General features: G+C 46.4%; 1 protein-coding gene across 1 annotated transcript in view; it reads left to right on the forward strand.

Annotated features, from left to right (window-relative positions):
* The first annotated feature begins 9103 nt into the window (after positions 1 to 9103).
* LOC124095573 (deleted in malignant brain tumors 1 protein-like) overlaps positions 9104 to 22034 on the forward strand; it is an 88733-nt gene continuing 75802 nt past the window's right edge. Inside the window, exon 1 of the mRNA XM_058580777.1 lies at positions 9104 to 9347. Within this exon, the coding sequence (XP_058436760.1) occupies positions 9104 to 9347 (244 nt within the window). The remainder of the gene's footprint in view (positions 9348 to 22034) is intronic.

The following is a 22034-nucleotide window of genomic DNA, read 5'->3' on the forward strand; positions in this document are numbered from 1 at the left end:
TGAGCAGCTTATTTTGTGTAAAATTTAACTTCTCAACAATTATTGTAAGAAAAATATTATAACATTTTTATAACATTGAATAGCGAAGGAGCTGGAGACTCCAAAGTGTGTGTGTCTGGGTGGGGTAGTCAGGGCCAGAGCTGCTGAAGAAAGCATTGATAAGCTAGGACCGCACCAGGACACGGACACTGCAGCAAGCACAGTGTGAAGGACCACGGAGTCCGAGGACAGGACAGACTGGCCCTGAATCTCGTGGATGGCAGAGTGAACAACAGGATCTAGGTAGCAGGGTCACAAGGGCCACAGCCTGCCTCCTGCTCCCAGGGACTTATCAGAAGGGAGGGAAAACCTGGGTTTTGAAGTGGATGAGCTATTCAGACTTCTTTTGACTTAATTCCATGAATCTCTCTGCGGGGAGTGAGGTCTCCAAGGAGACCTCATAGGAACGTAGAGATTCATTTTCGGTCTGTAAAGTGTATTAGCTTTAGTTATTTTCGACTGTGTAATATTCCTTTCTCTTGATGTCTATTATTTTTCAGCTGTGGCCAAATTTGACTAACTTTATTCTATGACTTAATTGCATTGAAGACCGTCAGGAAAACTCAAAGTCTCTCTATAAGGCCATCTATGGAGGGATAGAAATCTTCCTGCTTAAATAATGCACACGTCTCATGTATGTCTAATTGACCCTCCCAGCAGCCCTCCAAACTAAGCAGGGCAGATGGTGTTCACTTTTTTAGACAAGGAAACTAAGTCTCAGTGAAGCTAAGTGAATTGCCCCAAATCACAGTGTAGGGAGCAAGTCCCAGCTCCCACCTGCTTCCACCCACAGCCTGATGTTTGTCGTCATGACCAGGTGTGGACCCGGCTGGTCTGGGGCACTCCACATACAATAGTAGCCCAGAAGCCATTCCTATTGGACATGGTGACCAACACACCACAGTGGTCTCAATAAGTAAGCATATTCAGATTGAAAAAGGCTTTCTTGCAACCCCTTCTCACAGCCCCTGACCTGGCGTCCACTAGGTCATCTCATCCTTTTCCCTGTTTCATCCTCAGGATATGGAGCTAGACATATGCTCTCGTAGGGGCATCCTCTCTCCAATTTCTGTTATACACAAGACTCAGAGCAGAGAGCAATTCCTTGAGATAATGGAATAATTTGTACTACAAGCCAATGATCCAGTAGAGAGAACGCTCCTGTTAGGGGAGCACTAATTTTACAAACATCAGCTATCCCTAGGTATGGCACAATGGGATTCACAAACATTTAAGTAGAAGGCAACATGCTGAGCACGTTATACGTAAGCATTATTTAAGTGAGATCATGAACTATCTAAAGAGAAATCAGGCCCTCAGGAACTTCATAAGCTAATGACGGACTCCTAACGATACTAGAGACGCAATCGAGGCAGGATGGATGGAGTGCTATGAAGAGGCATCCCAGGGCGAGTGTGGGAATTAGAAAATGGGGCAAATCTGCAGTTGAGGAATAAGGGGAAATTTTCAAAAAGAGGAGAGGCAGGGTGTGGGCATTGAAAGAGGAATAGAATCTCAGCAGCTTCTTCCCCCTGGGAGCAGCTACATGCTGAAGGAAATGATGCCCTCAGCGGGATTTAGGGATGCTGGTGGCCTCTCTCCCCGAGAGGGCTCGAGGGTCCCACCTGCCCAGCCGGCCACCAGCACACTGTCGACCTTTTCTTCTGCTTTCAACTCCCAACTGTTCCATGAAATGCCTCCAGCAGGCAGAATCCCCCTTTCTCCCCATAGCAAATACCCACGGAATGCCAAAGCTAGTAAGTTGGCCCCTGCTCTGAACACCTGCCAGTCCAAGACAGAAGAGCACCAAGTTGCCCAGCCAGCCCCACCCCCGCCAGGGAGTCTGGAGAGTATATAAAGCCAAAGCTTCAGGATTCCAGCAGCCGAAAGCCCTCCCACCATGGGCACTCTCACCTTCCTCCTTTGGCTGCTGCTCTTCCAAGCCGTTATTCTACCTGGAGCAGGTACTGCAGATAAGGCGCCAGGTACTTTTGTTCCTGCCTTGTTACAAGCGGGACGTCCAGACACAGGGAGCTTTTGCTCTGTTTAATGCCACCCAGCCACTGATAAGATGTTGCTGCAGCGATGACCCATTGTCATAATCAATTTTAGGGAGTTGGGTCAGATATTTTCTGTAAGTTTTGCTTTCTGTGAGCAAGTGTTTGCTGGCTTATGGCTCTTGTAAAATGGGCTTATTGCTCTTGTAAAAATGCCCTATTACAAGAGCAATAAGGATTCTGGGGGAAAGTATATAATGAAGGAATACTTGGCTGTGGGACAATCCAGCATGGGTTTTACAAGTGTCCTTTGGCTTCTGTATTGATATTTGACCCAAGGGGTATTGCAATCATGACTTCTTATTGTTGCTGAATGGAGATGGAAATGTAAAGTAAAAAAAAAAAAAAATCTTAGCTTGAAACACTGACATTTCGTAAAATTATTTGGAGTTGATTTATGCAGGCTTCTAATCTGAAAATCTGTACCTTCTCTTAAAACTAGATTAGTTAATTTAATATTCTTGACTTTAATGTATATTTCTCATCTAGTTCTCTAAAGGAAATATTAATTTAATTTGGAACTAATTTAAAATATCTGCACAATTCTGATTATTTCATTATTATTTTGTGGTTTCATGGGGGGACAAAAAAAAAAAGAAATATTCTTGACCAAAAAATAGCTTGAATATAATTCTTACTATTTGTAAAGAAGAAATATAACTCACCAGTCATAGAACAATGTTTGGGCCTAAAGTTTATATTAAAACCCTTTTTTTATTCTGCAAGTAATTGCGTGGATATATTTATGTTTAATATTCCAATATATTTATTAATTTATACCAGGGTGTTAAGAAGGATTTAAGTGATGTCTTAAACCTTTTGGGCCTCCTTTCTCATTTGGATGTTTTGGGAGTGCTGAACCCAGGGATATGGGCTGGGCCCTAATTGGGCCCCTTCTGGTCCCATGAACTTGGATAAGTTTGCAAGCTCTCTATGTTGAATATTCTCCCATGAAAAAAAGGTCTGATACCTGGGATTGTAAAAGGGACTTAATGAAATAATGTCTGTAAAATACTTGGAAGAGTGCTTCAGACATAGAAAACGCTCAGTCGACGTAACTGTTACTATAGACATTGTATATGACAAACTGAGTATCTTAAACCAAGACAAGATAAAAATAGGGACTCTCAGCTTCAGAGAATAACATTTAACCATAATGTCTCCATTCCCCCTTTGAAACCAAGAAATTTTCCCCTTTCAGTATTTCAGTAATAAGTTTCAAGCAATAGATTCGATTTTAAAAACAAAGAGCAGGAGGGAATTTTTTTTTTTCTCAGTGAATCTACACATGCAGGTAAGTACTCTGGGGACATCTGTCCTATACCAAGTGTGCCTAGAAACCAGTGGGGCTTGCTGGAGTATGACAGCTTGTGGAAATTTCTGAAAGAATTCAAAATTCACATTCATTGTATTTGTTAACTTGTGGCAAAGACGACGCTGAGTGCTCCAAGTGACCAAGTGTTGGCTGTAGGGGAGCTGCTCGGGGCGTGGTATATGTGTCTCGGTCCAATCCAGAAGGAGTCCCAGTGAACTCCGCCCCCACAGCTGCCCTGAGCTGCTCTTGCAAAGTGGAACTGGACAGTGGCTTAGTCTGTTTGGGATCAATGACCAGAGGGTTTAGGATAGATGTCACAGTAGGAAATGGAGAGAATTTCAAGTCTGGATGAGTTCAATGATTTCTGGAAGCTCTGAAAAAAGTGGCCCCAAATTCAGGGATTCTCCTGAGGCTGCCTCGGACAGCTACCTGATAATGTATCAGAAGTGGCAGAGAGTGGGCCCCTGGGACCAAGGATCAGCCTCAATGCCAGGCCCTCAGCCCCCACCTCCCATCACACCAAAATGCCAAGTTCCAATGGAAAAATCAGCCCCAGTGAAGGCTGCATGGCCTGAGCGGGCACTTGGCATCCAGTTACACTAATGTTCACTTCTTCTCATCCCTGCCTTATTCTGCTTTCCCTGAAACTCGCCAGCTTTCTGCCAGCAGCATGCGAGGGCACCACTGTTCTGCTGAGACCAGTCCTCCGGACCGTCCCCTGCACAGTAAAGGGCTCTGCACCCACAGCTGAAGTAAATGAATGGAAAAGCAATGAGCAAGCGTGTCACACCCTTGACTGGTCTCTGCCCATGAGACCCTTTCAAAGAACAGGAGCGGGGATTATGAGCTTGTGAGTTGGTTTCCAGAGCTGCTGCAGATCTTCGGATATTTGAGAGGCTCAGCTGATCTTGTAGACATCATTTGCAAGTCTCCGTTCTCAATGGGGCCATTTTCTCCCTGGTTCTTGGGTGCCTCCTTTATCTCGGCCCCTTTGCCACCTCCCATCCATGCCACACTCTCCCCACAGCTCTCCCCAGGAGGTGTCAGTCACCCTGTGGGTTTCTGGTGGGGGTAATCTTGAGTTTCCGGGAGTTCAGGATTAGTGACATGATATGGCCCAATAGGCTTTGTCAGGCTCCTGGTGCCAATTGCATAAGAGCCTCGCAGATAATGAGGCCAGTGTGACCTTCCAGGGACAGCCACCCCAGGGACACGCTGCAGGTCCCTGCAGGTCCCACAATACTGGAAGGGATTGGAGGAATTTGCAGCTTGGTTGATATTAGCACAATTCACATGAAAACTGGGGACAAAGGGCAACTTGTTGATCACTGTAGAAACAAAGGCTGTTTCTCAGAATGTGATTGCAGACTGGGGCAGCATTTATTGATCAACGAAATCCAAGTTAAATTGCTAAACAGTCTAAAACCCCATTAGCCAGCCACGCTCCATGGTGGGGCTGCCTCCTGCCCCCACGCCCACACCCACATACCTCTCTGCCCTGCCTGTGCTCCCTCAGACCCGCCTTCCAGCCCTGCCGCCAAGGTCAGACGGCTACTCCTGGGTGTGCTCAGCTGTGTCCCATGTATCTCTGTCACTCACTCAGTGGGAGTCCCACCGCCCTGCCCTGCTGACAGCACTGAGGACCAGCACTCACACATACGCATGTACTCACACACTCACACATACACTCACACATGCACTCACACACTCACACATATACTGACACACTCGCACAAACTCCCATATAAATCACACTCTCACCACACACACTTTTGCACTCACTCTCGCAAGCACACTCTCACTCTACACATTCATCACACTCACACTCACACACTCCCCAAACAGGTCCAACTTGTTTCATCCATTCTTTCCCCCTCCTTCAGGTCCCAAAAGAAGCACTGTTGTTATCCCCTGTCCCCAATGCCACCCTCCTCGTGGAGTTATCAGTTAGTCTTAAACCTTTCAGGGCTCTCACCTCACACTTACAATTAGCACCCCCAGGCCCACAAAACCAAACACGCAGGACAACGTATTCCCATCCCCAGGCCGCCTGGCCTTCCTGCGCAGGAGGGGCTGGGCAGCCCTGGGGGTGTGGGGGCTTCAGGCTGGGGTGCAGGGTGCTTGTGCCCTGCTGTGCCCTTCTTAAGATTGGGGGAATATTGACTTTCCACATCGGAGGCCGCACTCGGCTCTGAGCCCCTGGCCAGCCCTCCCCTGTCCACAGCCAGACGCTGGCCTGCTTTCCCTTCCTCTCCTCTTCATGCCATGCCTTATCCGCGTCCTTCAGATTTAGCCAACCCAGTTTTCAAGGCCTTCTGACATCCCGTGCCATTAATTCACTCTCTGACCATGAGAGAGTGTCCGATTCCATCCAGGTCCTGCGCTGGGAGGACAGTCCCCTCTGTCCATCCAAGGCCCTCCACCTGGGCTGCGGAGACAAGACACAAGCTCGCTGGTGGGTACCACGTCTTGATCTCCCAAGACGTGGATCATGTCTTGACTCTTGAGTTATCAAGACACCACCTAGCACTTGGCACCAATGTGCTCAGCCACGTTGGTTAAACAAACTGGACGTTACGATTTGGGGAGGTGGGGCTTTCACTAGGGAGAATTCTTGGAAAATGCTACAGAGGTTTCTGAGTTGAGATTCATCCTGTCTGGATGGCCAGGATGCCATGTCTGTGTGCAGGGTTATGACATTCCTGGGAATTTTAGTAGCTCTAGAGGGGTCCCGGAGCTGGGAAGGGCAAGCTTCCTTCTGAGGGAGAGAGAGCAGTCTGCCCATGAGAGCAGCTGGAAAGGAAGCAGGGAGCTGATTTTGGAGGGTTCTGGAATCCAGGATAAGAACTCTGGTCTTCTCCCACCACGATAGCAGCAAAATGACATTACGAAGGCTGTTTCAGATGAGTAGGCGGGTGGCCTGGAGGAGGTGGGGAGAGACTGCATTAGTGAAACTGGCCAAAAGAGTGGCAGGGGTAGTCCAGGCACAAAATTTTTAAAAATCCTAGCTCAGGGCGGCTAGGGTGGGTTTCGGCAAAGCAATACAGATTCAGATTTTTTTTTTTTTGAGTGACATTCTGCAATCTAAGTCACCTTGCTAGGCCTGAGCAGCACACGCCAGGTTTCTCTGATAATCTAATGAGACAAAGGGTTTGGAAGGGCTTTGAAAATGCTGAGGCTCAATGTAGACATGGGATCTAATGTTGTTCATGCAAAGGAATGGGTCAAAGCGACACTGGACAGAATCGCTCTGACATGCTGGCAGGATGTGAGAGGTGTGGAAGGAGAAGAATCAGAGACGCTGTCCTGAGGGGAATGGGGCAGGAGAGCACGTGAGAGTCAGACGGCTCAGTGGCCCAGTGTCTAGAGCCTGGAACCAAATCCCAGCCTGGTCTCTTGCCAGCTGCGTGTCTGGGAGAGCTACTGTCTGTCCCCTGCTTGCAGCCCAGACCAGGCATCTGGCCAGACAGACATGTGAGCTGAAGGGCAAATGGATTCGTGTTACAAACCCACCAAAGGGCCATTTTTGGAGGATAGTACTTACTTGTAGGTAATGACAATGTTATATGGCAGCTATCGCACCCTCCAGGAAGAGTCAGGAACCAGTTTAAAAAAAAAAAAAGACTGCTGTGTTTATGTGATGTTGAGTATAAATACCTCCTCTCTTACCAAGGATAACATAAAATTAATTAACTAAGGTTAAATAGCCTCTGAAAAGAAAAAAAAAGTGTGTAATGAAAATACAAAAATAATAGCCATAAAAATTGTTGTGCAAAGATAAACCCAGGGAGATATTAGAAAACATAGGAATTTAACTAAAAAGCATGGCTGAATTTCTGTGTAAATCCTAGCTTATTAAAGAAAATGCTTTAAGATTAACCATGGATCGCTGAAGCTGCATAATAAAGTGCACTACTGGCAAATAGTTGGCATAACTTACCTGATTAAAGCAAGAGATGTAGGACAAGAATCCTCCAAGGCGAGGGCTTAAGGTAAAGCAACAGCGGAACATGGGTTCCACACTTGGCCGTACAGAACAACCTCTTGGATTGTTGAAAATTCAGATTTCCGGGCCCCGGTCTGCTGAGCCTGAGTGTCCGTGGGTTTGCAGCTGGGCCCAGGAAGCTGCTTTTGGGGCAGGCTGCGGTCAGCATCCCTGCTGGGTCTTAATGAGGCTGGTACATCTCAGTTTGCTACAGGAGGGACACCAGAGGATCTGGAGGAAGGCTGGGGAAGGGACACCCTAAGGGAAACCCCATCAAAGGCACGTCTGTGGAGCAGCAAGGTGAGTCCCAGCCAGACAGCCCCCTAGGCCTGCAGGAGGACAGAATGAGGGTGGGCAGGATCTTTAGGACGGATACTATGAAAGCCTTTGGAGAGTGATGGTTCCTGCTGAGCAGAAGTAAGAACAGCTCAGTTTTATTTCTGCTTAATAAGACAGGATGCTATCAGATCTTTATCTACCTTCATGATTTTAATAGCTTAAGCCTGTCTTAAGGGTCTCTATTTTAGGCGTTCTTATATGAGGGGGGTGTGTGGACATCACCCCCAGGTCTTACTGAACGTGCAGAATCCTGGTCCCAGCTCTGAGATGTGGGCACCCTCCAGATTCTGCATGTTTACAAGCCTCCCCAAGATGTGCACGACAGGGGCCATGTGAGGGTCACACGTTGAAAGCACTGTCCTGTGGCCACAGGAAAGAGGAGAGACAGCAGGGACCCAACCAGGGCTCTGTAGCAGTGAGCCTTGGGAATTGGTAACTGTCCCTTGATGGATCTAATTACCAGTTTGTAAAATTGTCAGCTCCAAAGTGCTCCCTCAGTGCCAGGCACTTTACTGTATTTGCCTCACGAATCCCCTGTGAGGCAGGTGCCCTTCTTATTTACAGATGGGGGAAAGAGCTCAGGTGGCCCACAAATCACATAGTTACTGGCCGAGCTGAGAAGCAAACTTGGGTGCCTGTGACCACCACGTGGGAGCCCCACCCTTGGCACCTTGCTATCCACTAGCCCAGCAGGCCTTGCCTGCCCCTGAGGTCCCTGAGGGAACCAGGAAAATATGCCCAGCAAAGACCTCCGAGAGGTGAAATGTAGGTCCAGGCGGCAGGCGAGGGCAGCAGTGTCTTTGGGAATAATGCACGGCACCCTTGATGTGAGGCTGATGATAGCAAAGCCAGAGCGAGCCCAGATCCACGAGACAGGTCCCAGGCTAAACCATCAAGGGCCCAGAGCTGGTATTCTTGTCAGAGCAGGCGGGAGGTTCCAGCATGAAGTGCTTCTGAAAAGAACAGAGCAAGGTCCTGTGACATCTCACCATGCCGTGGTCTCAAATGGTCCATGGACAATGCCACCCAAACAGGGGGACCCTATGGAGCTCTCATGGGGTCCCTTGCTGCCCCTCACTAACAGTGAGACTCCAGGAGGCTGATGCCATTGTCACCTTGTTTCTTCCCATGGTAAAAACGGGGACAATAATGCCCACAGGCAGTTATGAAATTTAAGAAGATGTCCGTTGTCAAGGGCATAATCTAGCCAGAGCCAGCAGTGGCGGGGAAGGTGGTGGGGAAGATGACTTCATTCACAAACACTGAGGTGGGGGCGGGGACTGCCTTTCTCCCAAAGACTGGCTTGTTGTGCAGCTCGTGGAAGGTTCTGGAAGGTGCTCTGGCCGAGTGGAGGTGTACTTCGAAGGCATGTGGGGCACAGTGTGCGATGACCTGTGGGATGAGAAGGCAGCGCAGGTGGTGTGCCAGCAGCTGGGCTGTGGGATGGCCGTCTCCGCCCCTGGAGGGGCCTACTTCAGCCAGGGCTCTGGCCCCATTCTTCTGGACGATGTGCAGTGTTCTGGGACCGAAGCCCACCTGGGGCAGTGCTCCCATGCCGGCTGGTTTACCCACAACTGTGGGCACGGGGAGGACACTGGTGTCATCTGCTCCGGTAAATTGCTTTCCATCTTTCCTGAGAGTTGATTTTTTCTCTTTGTCCAATATCATTCCCTGAGTCTCCTCCTTTCTCCCCAACACAAGAGAAGGACTTTGTGACTCACCACGTCTGCTTGAGACCTCAGCTAGCTTCCCAAGAAAGCCGCTCCCAGGAAGCTTCCCTCTGTGGTGTTCAGGAAGCAGCTGGCCACCCTGTGTCACCCCAGTCCTTTTCTGTCTGCTTGAGAAGCCAATTGCAGTTACTTTCGAGAAAACGCTAGATTTGAAATGAGAAGTCCCAGGTCAGGCACACGACAGGCTACATAGTCTGTGGGTCCCAGTGCAAGACGAAAAAGAGGGTTCCCTTGTTCAAGAATTATGAAGAATCTCAGGACAGTGACAGGGGAGCATTAACGGCAGGGCCCTTCCAATCGCAGACTCGGTGGGGCCACCCCCATGGGTATCCCTCTGGGACCCTCCCCTAACCCCTCTTTTCCTTGCCTTAATGTGGCTCTTTGCAAATCACTCAGCCCTTTTCTAACCAAGAGGGAATGATTGTCACAACGATAATCACATTGCCTTCCCCAGGCTGCCATGAGGCCGAGTACAGCTAATTCTGGTCCATTAACCTGTCAGTCCACAGCCTGAGAGCAGGCTGCCAGTGACACTGTACCTGCACCTTCTGCTTTTTGAGGTAATCAACCTCCTAGAGACGGCACAGCTGTATCTCTGATTAGCTGACTTTGGATGAAGGCGCAGGGGCAGAGTCAGGAGGAAGAGGAGGGGGTAAAGGAGGAAGGCCCCTCTTTGCTCCCCAGCTGCTAACTCCTGTTGAGAGCCTTCTTCTTGAGCCTCTCAAATTCAGCATATAGGGAAGCAGGATCTGAGGCATCAGCCAGTGGCCAAGACCTAAATACTCAACCAGTATGTATTTCAGAAGGCTTTGAGATCCAGCAGTGAGCAAAATGACCCTGCTCTGGGCTTACAGCCCCTCCACGTGCCAGCTCCCATCCCAAGCAGCAGACTCCCATCTTGGTGACTTCGGGGTCAGGAGCCCTGCCTGGCTGGGCCCTTTCCTACTGAAGACAGCACAGTTGTAGGAGCAGGTCCAGGGGGTGGAGGAGCCCTGCGGTCCATGAACCCTGCCTTCCCAAGGCCTCTCACCGTCTTGCACCTTCAGCCCCTCCAGCCTCCTGGACCCCAGGCCCTGCCTTAGAGTTTGACTGTGCCAGATACTTCCCAAAGCCCCTCCTGTGAGTCCTCAGCCTTGCCTCACCTGGCTAAAGGTGCCCCAAGCAGCCTGGGCGGGCAGAAGGAGGATCTGCCACCCTCCCAGCATCTTCCTGGGCCAGGCTCCCTGGAAGGAAACAGTCCAGTTGGCAAATTATAAATACATGTCTGACTTCAGAGGATGTAAGAGTATGTTTTGAGTATATTCTTGCAGTTAATAGATTAATCAGTTCTGGTATTTCTCAAATAGATGCCCCAAACAGCAGAGCCCAAGTTTGCTTGCCCTAAGCAGAGACTGTCTTTGAAATCCTATTATCTATAAAAGTCCCTTCAGAGTTTCTCTTTCAAATTGTAATAAAACCACCTTTATTTTAATATGAAAACAATGCTTTAGGTACTCACATCAAGTAGCATTAGCCCTTTAGGAAAACACCTGCTTAGCCTGTGGGGCTTTCAGAATTATTATTCCTCATCGATTCAAGTTACATTCCACTTTTTTTTTTCTTTTTCGTAGAATATGAACATGAAACTTTGGAAGATTTTGGTAAGAGTCACACTTTAGTATGTCTTCAGCAGAGCATCCACACATGCCCCAGTGCTCTGTGTTAACCAATGTAACCCACTGCAGGAGGCAGGGGAGGGGCAGGAGACAAACAATTGGATGTGATCAAAGGGACATGACAAATGAAAGGAAGAGAAGGTGGATCCCCTGCCTTTAACCATGCAGTAAATATTTTCTCTCCCAACTTGTTTGTTCCTGTCCAACTGTATTTTAGAAAATTGCGAAGTGAGGATATGAATGTGGTTTAGTAAATTAACATTCAGAGATGTCATCGAACTTGGATTAGACTAAAGAAAATCCTGACTTCAGATAATGTGTTGGAAAGGCGGTGAGCGTGGCCTCAGGACACAACATTCCTGTCTGTCCCTTTGGCAGATTCAGAGATTAATGGAGCAAAGTGTGTCCTTTTGTCACCAGAGTCCCAGGCCAGAGGCTTGATTCTGAGAGTCCCAACAAATTAGGTCTGGCCATTGGCCCCCAAAACCAAAAGGAAGAAGTACGGTGAAGAGCAGGAAGGGAACTTTAATCAGTATGGCTGTCCTGGAAGGCAAATTCAGATCAAGCATCTCAGCCCTGACTTCATGGCACTGGTATGAGCTTCAGGTTTACATAGAGGAAGAATTGGGGTGGGGTGAGAGATCTGAAAAACTGAGCAGTCTTAGTCTGTGTCAATATCTCAGTTCAGGTTCTGCAAGGTGGCTCCAGAGAAGTCCTCATCTGCACCCCTGAGGATGTAATCTCCCTTTGCTGCTCAGTGTGTTGAGCTATGAGACCTGTGATCCTGAAGGGGACAGTTTAGTTCCTATGAGATGACTGCTCCTGCTTTGGAAGACAGTCTTATCCTGAGATGAACTGCCTGAAAGCCTGCGCTGTTCCTGGAAGGTGCAGGGCACTGACCAGGCACCACCCAGGAGTCTAGAAGAGAAGGCTAAAGAGCTGGCAGTTGAATGTCTCTACAAATCTTGAAAATGCCTCAGTTACTCTTATCTTGGTGTCCTCAGTCTTGAAGGGGCATGAGATAGGCTAGGTGAATTTAGGGCAATGGACCTTGTAACACCAGTGTTTACACGAACGCGCCTTAAATGAATAGCATGCCTGCGAGCAAAGTCAACAAGAATCCGGCTCCAGCACATGGCAAAGGGCCAGATACAGAACGCAGGCAGAGTTGCCAGGCCACCACCCTTCCTTGAGTTACCTACTGGCATCTGCAGGCCCCAACGAAGAGTCAGTACTTTAGGAGAAACAGCTTCCGATCCTCTCGTGTGCTTTCTTACTAACCTGAGTCCTCCAGTATACTCCAAAATTCTCCTTTCTTGAAGGCCCTCTGTGAGTGCCACAGGAGTACAATTCCATTAGCACTGGACCCTTTTGCCTTTCTGGCAGAAGGGACATTTGCACAAATAACCCAGTTCTAAAAAGCAAGCTGTAAATGACTCCAAGCTGCCTAAGCATAATAAGTTTCTCACCTGATGAAAACCTACTGAATATACTTCCCAAAGCACGTTGTTAGCACAACATCGATTCCACCACACACATGCTGATACTCGCCCAGCAAACTTGTGTGCACTATCCTGCCGGCCAACGATACCTTATTTATTTCTCTTTGCTCTTAGATGCTGAAATCTTAACACCGTTCCCTGGTGGTGAGTCAAGGTTTTCTGCCCCCATCCTTGTGTGATGTGGCTTGGTGGATCACATGCTTCTAAGTGGCGGTAGACTCCAATTGTGCAAATACTGCCAAACAGAATGATTTCACTGAGGGTCCCTGTGAATTCAGCTCTTCATACAACTCTGTGGGCTTTGATTTGTTTTGTTTAATGCACTGAGGAAGACTGTCCCCTTGGTGTCCTCAGTCTTGAAGGTGCATGAGATAGGCTAGGTAAATTTAGGGCAATGGAATTTGTCCCCTTAACTCTTTCCTATCCCTCTCAAGGCCCTGGACCCATGGTCACCTCTTAGTAAGATATCCCCCCACACCCCACTATGGACATCCTTAAAACACAATGGATATCCTCCCTCCTTTGCTTCCTGGAGCTTGATGTAGTTGCAAATCTCCACTTAATTTTAGATTAACGTGTCAATCACCTCCAGACTCTCAAACTAGATTTTGATCTCTTTGACAGCGAGGACCAGGCTTCTTCTCTTAAACACAGGGTCCACAGTGCTATGCACTGTGACTCAGCATAGGCACACTAAATGCACATGGGTTCATGCAGAATATGTTCCTTCTCCTAAAATGCAATATTTTTGCATCTTCAAAAGACTGGCCACAGTTGCAACTCATGAATGGATCAGGCAGATGCTCTGGGAGACTGGAAGTTTTCTACCATGGACAGTGGGGCAGGGTCTGCGATGACCGGTGGGACCTCAATGAAGCCCAAGTGGTGTGCCAGCAGCTGAGCTGCGGACCCGCCCTTGCAGCCCCCATTGAGGCACAATTTGGTGAAGGCAAAGGCGAGTTTCTGCTGGATGATGTGGACTGTACCGGAAAAGAGAGTTTTCTGGGACAGTGTCCACATGCTGGCTGGCATCTGCATAACTGTGGCCCTGGAGAAGACGCCAGTGTCATCTGCACAGGTAATGGCACCTTTGCCTCCAAAGTGCACATCTCATTATCTGGCTGCACCTTCACTACCCCAGTGGTAATCATGCACCCATGTGACCATGGACCAGCCAGGGACCAGCCTACTGTGTTGTGGGCCACCAGGAGATGTTGGTTATTTTGCACTTTGATGTGAGCTCAGAAAAATATTAGCCACAAGATGTTGAAATTGATTTTATGCAGAGAAAAATAATGAAAGCGATTGGGGATTCCGTTATAAGGACTAGATTTGATAACCTCTGGTGAAAAGACAGTCTACATCAAAAGGGAGGTAAATCACTAACCGAGTGTGTTCTCCCTTTTGCCAGGACACCACAGTGAGCAAGAGATAGGGGTTTTTGTTTGTTTGTTTGTTTGTTTTCTGGTTCTGGAGGTTGGACCCAGGACCCCACACATGCTGCCTAGGAGCTCTACCACTGAGCCCACATCCTGAGCCCTGAGATAAAGGCTTTTCCTCCTAAAGGTTTTCAGTCTAATAAAGGTGAAGCATATGTAAATTAGAATAGTTCTTAGTGTGTCCTATTGATTGTGAGCTTATACCAGTTATTGTCAGTCATGAGTCTTTGACCAAAGAATAATCATCAAGTCTGTCTTGACCAGGGTCTCAGCCTCAGCACTATGCACACTGGGGCCAGGGCATCCTCTGTGGTGGGTGGGCTTTCCTGTGCATTCCTCACCGCTGCCCACCAAATGACATAGTGCTCTCATTCCAGTGGGATACCCCAAAGTGTCTTCCTACATTTCCAAATGTTCCTTTGGGGAGCAATTGCCCCCAACCCAGAACTGCTGATCTAGAGATAACAAACACATCTCCATCAGCATGTGGCTGATTTTCAGCACAATACCATTGCTCAAGACGCACATCTGTGTGCCAACGCAGGAGAGGAAGGCGATTATTGTGTCTAGAGCAGTGAATGCAGTCACTTGCCACAATTTCCAATTTCCAATTGCATTCAACCAGAAAGACTGCTCCTATATTGATACTCAAGTAATAAATTAGCTTCTGAGTCAATACAAATACTGGTGTGTGTGTGTGTGTGTGTGTGTGTGCGTGTGTGTGTGCTGGTTTGTTTTTCATTTAGTTTTTGTCCCCTGCTTTGATTTTTAAAATTTTAGTTGGAGTATTATTTAGAATTCCATCAAGGCAGCATATTCTGCAAGGTCACTAGGTTCCACTGAACTGTTTTACAGGTGAATAGGGCATTTGCCTCTTTTGGGGGGCAATTGAGTTAGCCCAGTAGATATCGTGCAGCCACAATTGGTCCAACACACACCATTAGAAACACTGTGCTAATAACCATTTATACATTCAATGTTTAATTAAAGTCACCTGAATTAAGGCAGAGAGAGTCAACAATTTATTTTGGAGAGTTATATTTTTCATTTCAAAATTAATTTTTAATTGAAATATTTCTAAAAATAACTACCCTTTTCTAAAGTAGATCTGTTTTTTTTTTCCTATTCAACAGAGACTGACTATATAGAGCCTACCTCAGGTGAGTTCGTGTGATTGCTTTACGGGCCCACAGTTTCCATTACGTTAGTTGCCCAGGCAGGCAGGGAGAAGATAATAAAGGCATAAGTGGTGAGAAGGAGCAGATGGCCACACTAGGATGGTCATTGTTCACCATTTCTGATTTCCTGGGCCATTAAGATGATTCTACCATTAAGTCAAGAATGCTGTTGGGTCACCCTTTTCCTCCCAAGTAATTAGCTTCATTTTTATTTCAATCAGGAGAGTTCCAGCCATTCCCTAGTATTGCTATTACGCTGCTAAAAGCATAATTCCCACCACTATGTTAGGGGAAATCGTGGTAAATTGTTCACATTTAGCCACGTTCTTTCTCGCTCTGTGGAACTCGGGTGGCAGGGGGAGGGATGCCACCTGACTCCGGGTAGCTTGTTGCTGTCCTAACCATGACGGAATTCTCAATGCCTCTTTCTTCAGAGCATGCCGAGGAACCACTGCCAATGCCCCAAGGTAGGAAGTGTTTTATGATGAATCGCCTTTATACATCCTTCTTCTGTACAAAATTTCCCTTTGGTTTAAAACCAAAAGGGATGATGATGATGATGATGATGATGATGATGATGATCAAACCAAAATTGGAAGGGAGAATATATTATATACTTTGTACATAATGACTTCTGTTTCCTGGTGTATTAGAAAGCCAGTGAGTCCTGCAGTTAGCAGCCCAGTGGGGACATGTTCAAGACAGGCCTGAGTACCAGCCAAGGCCAAGCTTTGGGGTGAGGGAAAAATGAAAGACTTGGCAGTAAAAGGCCAGAATTTGAGTTTCATTTCTGCCACTTATTGAGTGTGACCACAGGCAAGTCATTACGCTCTTTTTTAAAGAGAGAGATAAAAACACCACTTCAAGGAGGCCCATCTGGGTTGAATGAGATCACAGATGTGGAAGGATGACAAGAGTCAGACTTATTGATGTCTTTATCTTCCAGGTATCAACCTGAGAACTTTACTGCACAGCTACTAGTTGTTTAATTCTCTAATTCAGGGTACAGAAAACCTCTTCCGTTAAAAGCCACATAATAAATAGTTTGGGCGCAGGGGTCAGCTGGTGCATGGCTTTGGGCAGAGCCTTTGGGCATGATAGTAGCCATAGCAATTCATAACTCATGGGCTTGTCTGTGTCCCGTAAGATTTCCCTACAAAGATGGGCACTGAGTTACCCTTGAACCACAGGCCTTAATGTCCTGAACTCAACCCTTGTGAATTAATTCTAAACACTTGGCATGCATGGCTTTTAAAATTTTCACAAGACCCTTGTGGAGTAGGCACTTTTATAATCCCCATTTCACGGATGACAAAATGGAATCTCACACACACAAAAAAATCCACCTGCTTGCCCCAAACCGTGCAGATAGCCTGGATGCAGCAGCTGGTCTGCTACATGCTCAGTACCCTCATGCTTACAGACCTGATTCTAAAGAAGAGCAGATTCCTCCTGTTCAGTCAGTGTCTCAAGCCAGAAGAAACTAGAGCCACCCTTGTTCCTCCTCCTCCCTCACTCCACACAAACAATGCGTCAGGAAATTCTCTGTCCCTACTTTCTCAATATATGCTAACCCCTTAGCATCTCCCCACCCCACGTCACTGCCATCACCCAAAGCCCTCTCATCCTTCATCTGGATGATGGCAACGATTTTCTAAATGGTCATTCTGTTCTAGACCTGGCTGGTGAACTGTAAATCAGATCATCCGCCCTCACTCAAACCCCTTCCTCTTCATTGTGTTTAGAGCGGTGTCCAGTCAGTTACCGTGGACCCTCTGTCCTCGTGTGACCTGACCCTGTGCACATCTCTGACCTCTGGGAAACGCCTCGTCTTGCACAGGGCCTTCCTCTGATCATTTTTGCAGCCTTTGAAAAAAAAGTACTTTGCCTTGGGCCCGTGTAGGGGCTCTTCCCTCTGTTCAAAATGTGTATCTTCTCTCCCAGATTTTTTCTGGGAGTGGGGGGGTGCTCCTCTTCATCAAGTCTCAGCTAAAATGCCCCTCCCTCAGAGAGGATTCCCTGAGGGTGCAGCCAGCCCTTTCCCGTCTGGTCACCCTGCTGGTTTGCTCTTCTGTCTGACCCTGGCTTTGAATTTTCCTTCGTTCCCTGGCTCATCCCGGATCCCCTTGGCCTTCTCTCCAGGGTGTGGGTTTAGTGAGAGCAGGAACCATGCAGAGCTTTTCACCTCAGAGCCAAGGGCAGTGCTTGGTATTTAATGTGTTTAAAGTACATATTTACTGAATTTAAAAGTAGACATTTGTACAGTGTGGCTGTTCGAAACAATGTACTAGTCATTGAAGACTCAGTGGTCCTCCTTCAACAAAGGCTAACGCTTCCTTCAGGAAGATGGTGCTCACCAGGCAAGGAGGGTTCATTATACTGTAGGGTGTGGGGGGGTTCCCTCCCTTCAAATTCTAGTAATTAGCAAAGGGTTTTGTTGGTCAGTTGGTCATTTTTCTGCTTATTTCCATTTCATTCATACACTCACTACTCTTATGTAACTATCATATGTTAAAATACATTATATGCAACATGATTATAATAATATACATACTTATGATGGTTCGACATGATCTTTTTACTTTGTATTGTACAAAAGTAATATGCATTGGATAGAGACTGCTTTGAATTTTGAATTTGATCTTTCCCTGGTGAGCTGCAGCTCCCAGTCACACTGGGATCACAAGGGGAAGCACCGGGCACTTTCAATAAATCTTTAATATGACACTCTACAGTGTACTGAGTGGCTAACTATGAAGTTCAATAGATTAGGTGTATTAGTGCATTATATTTTGAACTTGATGTTTTCCATATTTATTGCCATTGTGATTGTACACGATGGTGGGATCTGTCTTTACATATCCACACATGCACACCACAGAACCATATGATTTGGCCCATACTGTTCCCCGGTATTTCCCCTTTGCCTCCTCTTTTCCCTCCCTCTGGTCCCTTTTCTCCGCTGTACCATCATCCTTTGATTTTCATGAGATTCCCTCCCCATACACATCTTTCTTTTCCATTTTCCTCTCTAGCCTCCACATGACCCTTGACCTGAGTCTGGCAAATTTTGCTGAACATGATGGTCTCTAGTTCCATCCATTTTCCTGCAAATGACATGATTTCATTTTTCTTTATGGTTGACTAAGACTCCATGGGAATATATACCTCATTTTCTTTAGCCATTCTTTTGTTGGTGGACATCTAGGCCATTCCACAGTTTGGTCATTGTGTTCCTATGGTGCGTGGCTTGTTCTCAGCTGCCTGCATTAAAAGAGCTGGTATCATGTGTTCAGGTTTTATCCCTACAGTGTCTTCAAATCAATCAACTCGGCAAATATTTCTGAGAGCTTGTTAAGTTCAGAGCCATGTTTCACCAGGAATTGACTGTATTTTACATTTTGTACTTTAAACCTGACATATTAAAGATTTATTGAAAGCCATTATGTAGATAAAGTAAAAGTTATTCAACTCCATTAAATAACTTATGTTTCAATTAATTTGCACCAATAGGTGATGGAAATTCAGCAACTGTATTATCAGGTAAGAGAAATATTTTTTGTGCTGTTTTCCCTGTGAATGTGTCTGTTTCACCATCTAAATACAGAAAGGAGAAGAAAGAGTGGCTGTAGAACACTGTTACTGAATGACTCATCAGAACCTCCCTCTTATAATCAGGAATTATTTTCAGGGTATCATTCTGGTAGAGTCACTAATGTCCTTCAAAAACATAAAGATGATAGCTTTTAGGCGGGTGGATAGGTAAATCAGTAAAGCAATATGGGTTGAGTCCTTTCTTTCAATATAATTGCAGGAAAAATTTCCCATGACTCTTGGTTTAGGTTGTTCTTAAAATGTTTCCATTCCATTAATTATATCCATCAGGAAGACCGCAGGATTAGAAAGATGATGGAAATATTTGGTTTATCATTTATTTACCATTCTTAATATTTGTTCAAAGACATGATTTAAATTGTAGAATTAACTATCAACTGTAAAAAATAGAGATAATAATACTTGTTTTAAAATACTGGAAATTATTTGGAACATAAGTTTTATAATTATCTTTAAGCATGAATATGACCAACTGCTCTGAGAAACTCTCTCATTTTTTATAAATGACATGTTTTAATTTGTCTCCAAAGGAAGAATTATTTGATTGCATTTATGTTTGATTATTGGATGAGCTTTCCATTGCTGCTAGAACAAATTGCCCAAACTCGATGGTTAAACAACACATGCTTTATTGTCTTGTTTTAGATGTCAGAAATCCAAAATGGGTCTTAATTATCTAAGCAATGAGCAAGTTGTCGCAGACTGTGCTCATTATGGAATCTCTGGAAAGGAGGAGTACATTCCCTGACTTTTCCAGTTTTTACCAGCCCTTACATTCCTTGGCAAAATCTTTCATCATCAAAGCAAGAATCTTAGTGCCTTCCAATCTCTCTCTCCTGCCTCCCGCTTCTGAAGGGCCTTGTTACATTAAGCCCCCTGGGTAATCAGGATCATCTTCCCGATTTAAGGCACTGATGAGCAGCCTTATTCATCTGTAACCGAAATGCCCTTTGTCCTGTAACCTGGTGTATTCACAGCTTCTGGGATTAGGATGTGGACATGCTTGGGGGAGGGGTGACATTTTGCTTGCTACATTTTTATATGAAAAATAGTCTTGTAGTTGGTATGGCTCAGAAATGGACACATCACTAAAGTCACCCATTGAAATATGATGGCCCAAACAGCAAGTAGAGAGAAGAAATGTGTGGGACAATACCGCCAGCTAACCGAGCTGGTGACCTGAGCTGGGTTCACAAGAGCTGGCTGCACCAATAACTTAAGAAAATGGTGAAAGAAACACTCAACACACAGAAATACCTTTTGCTTATAGGAATCAGGGACGGCTCTCAACCTTGAGGGTCTGCTGGAAAGAAAGAGAAGCCACCTGAAAATCCTCTATTTATTGGGGAAAAAGTTCAACCCAAATAAGGCAAGGGATTGGGTTTCGGGGGGGTTGCTTGGCGATGTCCTGCAGTCAGCAGATTTGACCGGACATCTCAGAAAGCCACGCCCATCTTAGGTGCTGTGTGGGATCAAAGGCAGAGGGATCAAAAAGTCCAGTCAGATCAGCAACGTCAGTCCAGTCCCCTCGTGCGCTCCAGTGCTCACGGCTCACACACACAGCCCCTGGCTGGCTCGCGACAGTGCAAGAAAGGGAGCAGGTGCCCAAGTCAACACAAAGATAAGCAGAGAGCCATTGCTGTCATTTCTTTCCTCTGTCAAGGTTCCTTACAGGGAGTGTAAGTAACTCCCATGGCCAGATATGTCATGGGGACAGTCTGGAGCACAGGAGAGAAGGCAGAGCACCTGCCAACAGTGCACCACCTACAAACCCCGGGATGCCTGCACACAGTGCCCTACCTACCAACTGCACTCCTCCCACAACTGCACCCCATGTACAAAATAGTGCAACAACCATAATCAGTTCATCACCTACATCCATGAAAGAGTAAAACACCTACAACAATTCAACACTTAGAAACTGGTGCAACACCTACAAACTGGAACAGCAATTGCAAATAGTACTACACCTACAAACAGAGCAACACCTACTAATCAGAAACGTCAGTGATGCAACAGGCGCAGAAGTCAAATAAGCAGAACAAGCAGCTAGAAGGGTCAGGGGACCCTGAAGGCCGGGACCATCAGGCTGACAGTCAGGGAGAATATTAATACCCAAAGCACCTGATCTTTACCACAAAGCACTGAATACCTGCCCTTGGATTCCATGTCTGGCAGAGACGGGATGGAGAATACTGAGTCCAGTGGCTAAGAGGTGGCTTGGCATTTCCATTGCTTATGTGTGGTCACTTTGGAGTGGAGACCAACTACATCTAGTGAAGTCACCGGGAGCCCTGGGTGCCACACCTCCCTCCAGTGGCTGTAAGCAGTAACTTACTGTTAATAGGTGTTTCTTTCTTCCAGTTCTACCTGTTGCCCTCTCAACGCAGCTTCCTCCTATAACTGCTGCAAGTCCAACATCACCAGGTAGGACCCTCCCACCCTGCCATTTCCATTTCTACCATAGCTCCTCAGCTGCAGGTAGTGGTTTTGCCACTGTCACTCGGTACCTGTAATGCTTCATTCAAGATTGGGAGACTTGAGAAAAAAGGGATGAGATGATCTGCATTTCACTGTCCAGATTCACCTTATAATTGATTATCTATAATTTTACTGTCAGAGAACATGGTAACTCAAGGTTTCTCCTTTCACATGCTTTCACAAATGCAAAGGGTAAGAAGGAAAGAGGTTGGTGTATATGTAGAAAAAGGGAATTGACTTAGTTATTTTGAACTTAAGAAACAAAGTAGAGCCTCCGCCTAATGTCTGGGAAACGTCCAACATGGTAAGATTTAGTTATTTTCCCAAACTGGCGAGAGAAGTGGAGAAGGCACAGCCCTTCCTGGTCACGGTGAGCAGTGGTCACCATTACAGTCCATGTTCACTTTACCCTTGTGCTAGTTAATGCTGTCTCCACTCCTCCCCCATCTGTAACAGCTGACAGTTCAACTAAACCATTGTATAATCCACAGTCTGACCACGCCAATGACAATCTTCAGTAAGCCTGCTGCCTGCAGCATTCATGTGGCTTCTGAGCACAAGTGGGAACTGAGATGTGCTGCGTGGGTCAGATACACATGGGATCTTTCAAATACTGAGGGCAGTGGGCAGCTGCTGCTCAATGGCATGAAGCTTCAGCCATGCAAGATGAATAAGTGCTAGAGATCTGCAGTCAATAGT

Source organism: Marmota monax, unplaced genomic scaffold (genome assembly GCF_021218885.2).
Source record: "Marmota monax isolate L192 unplaced genomic scaffold, Marmota_monax_Labrador192_F-V1.1 WCK01_AAM20220418_F8-fsc00076, whole genome shotgun sequence".
Classification (NCBI taxonomy): Eukaryota; Metazoa; Chordata; class Mammalia; order Rodentia; family Sciuridae; genus Marmota; species Marmota monax.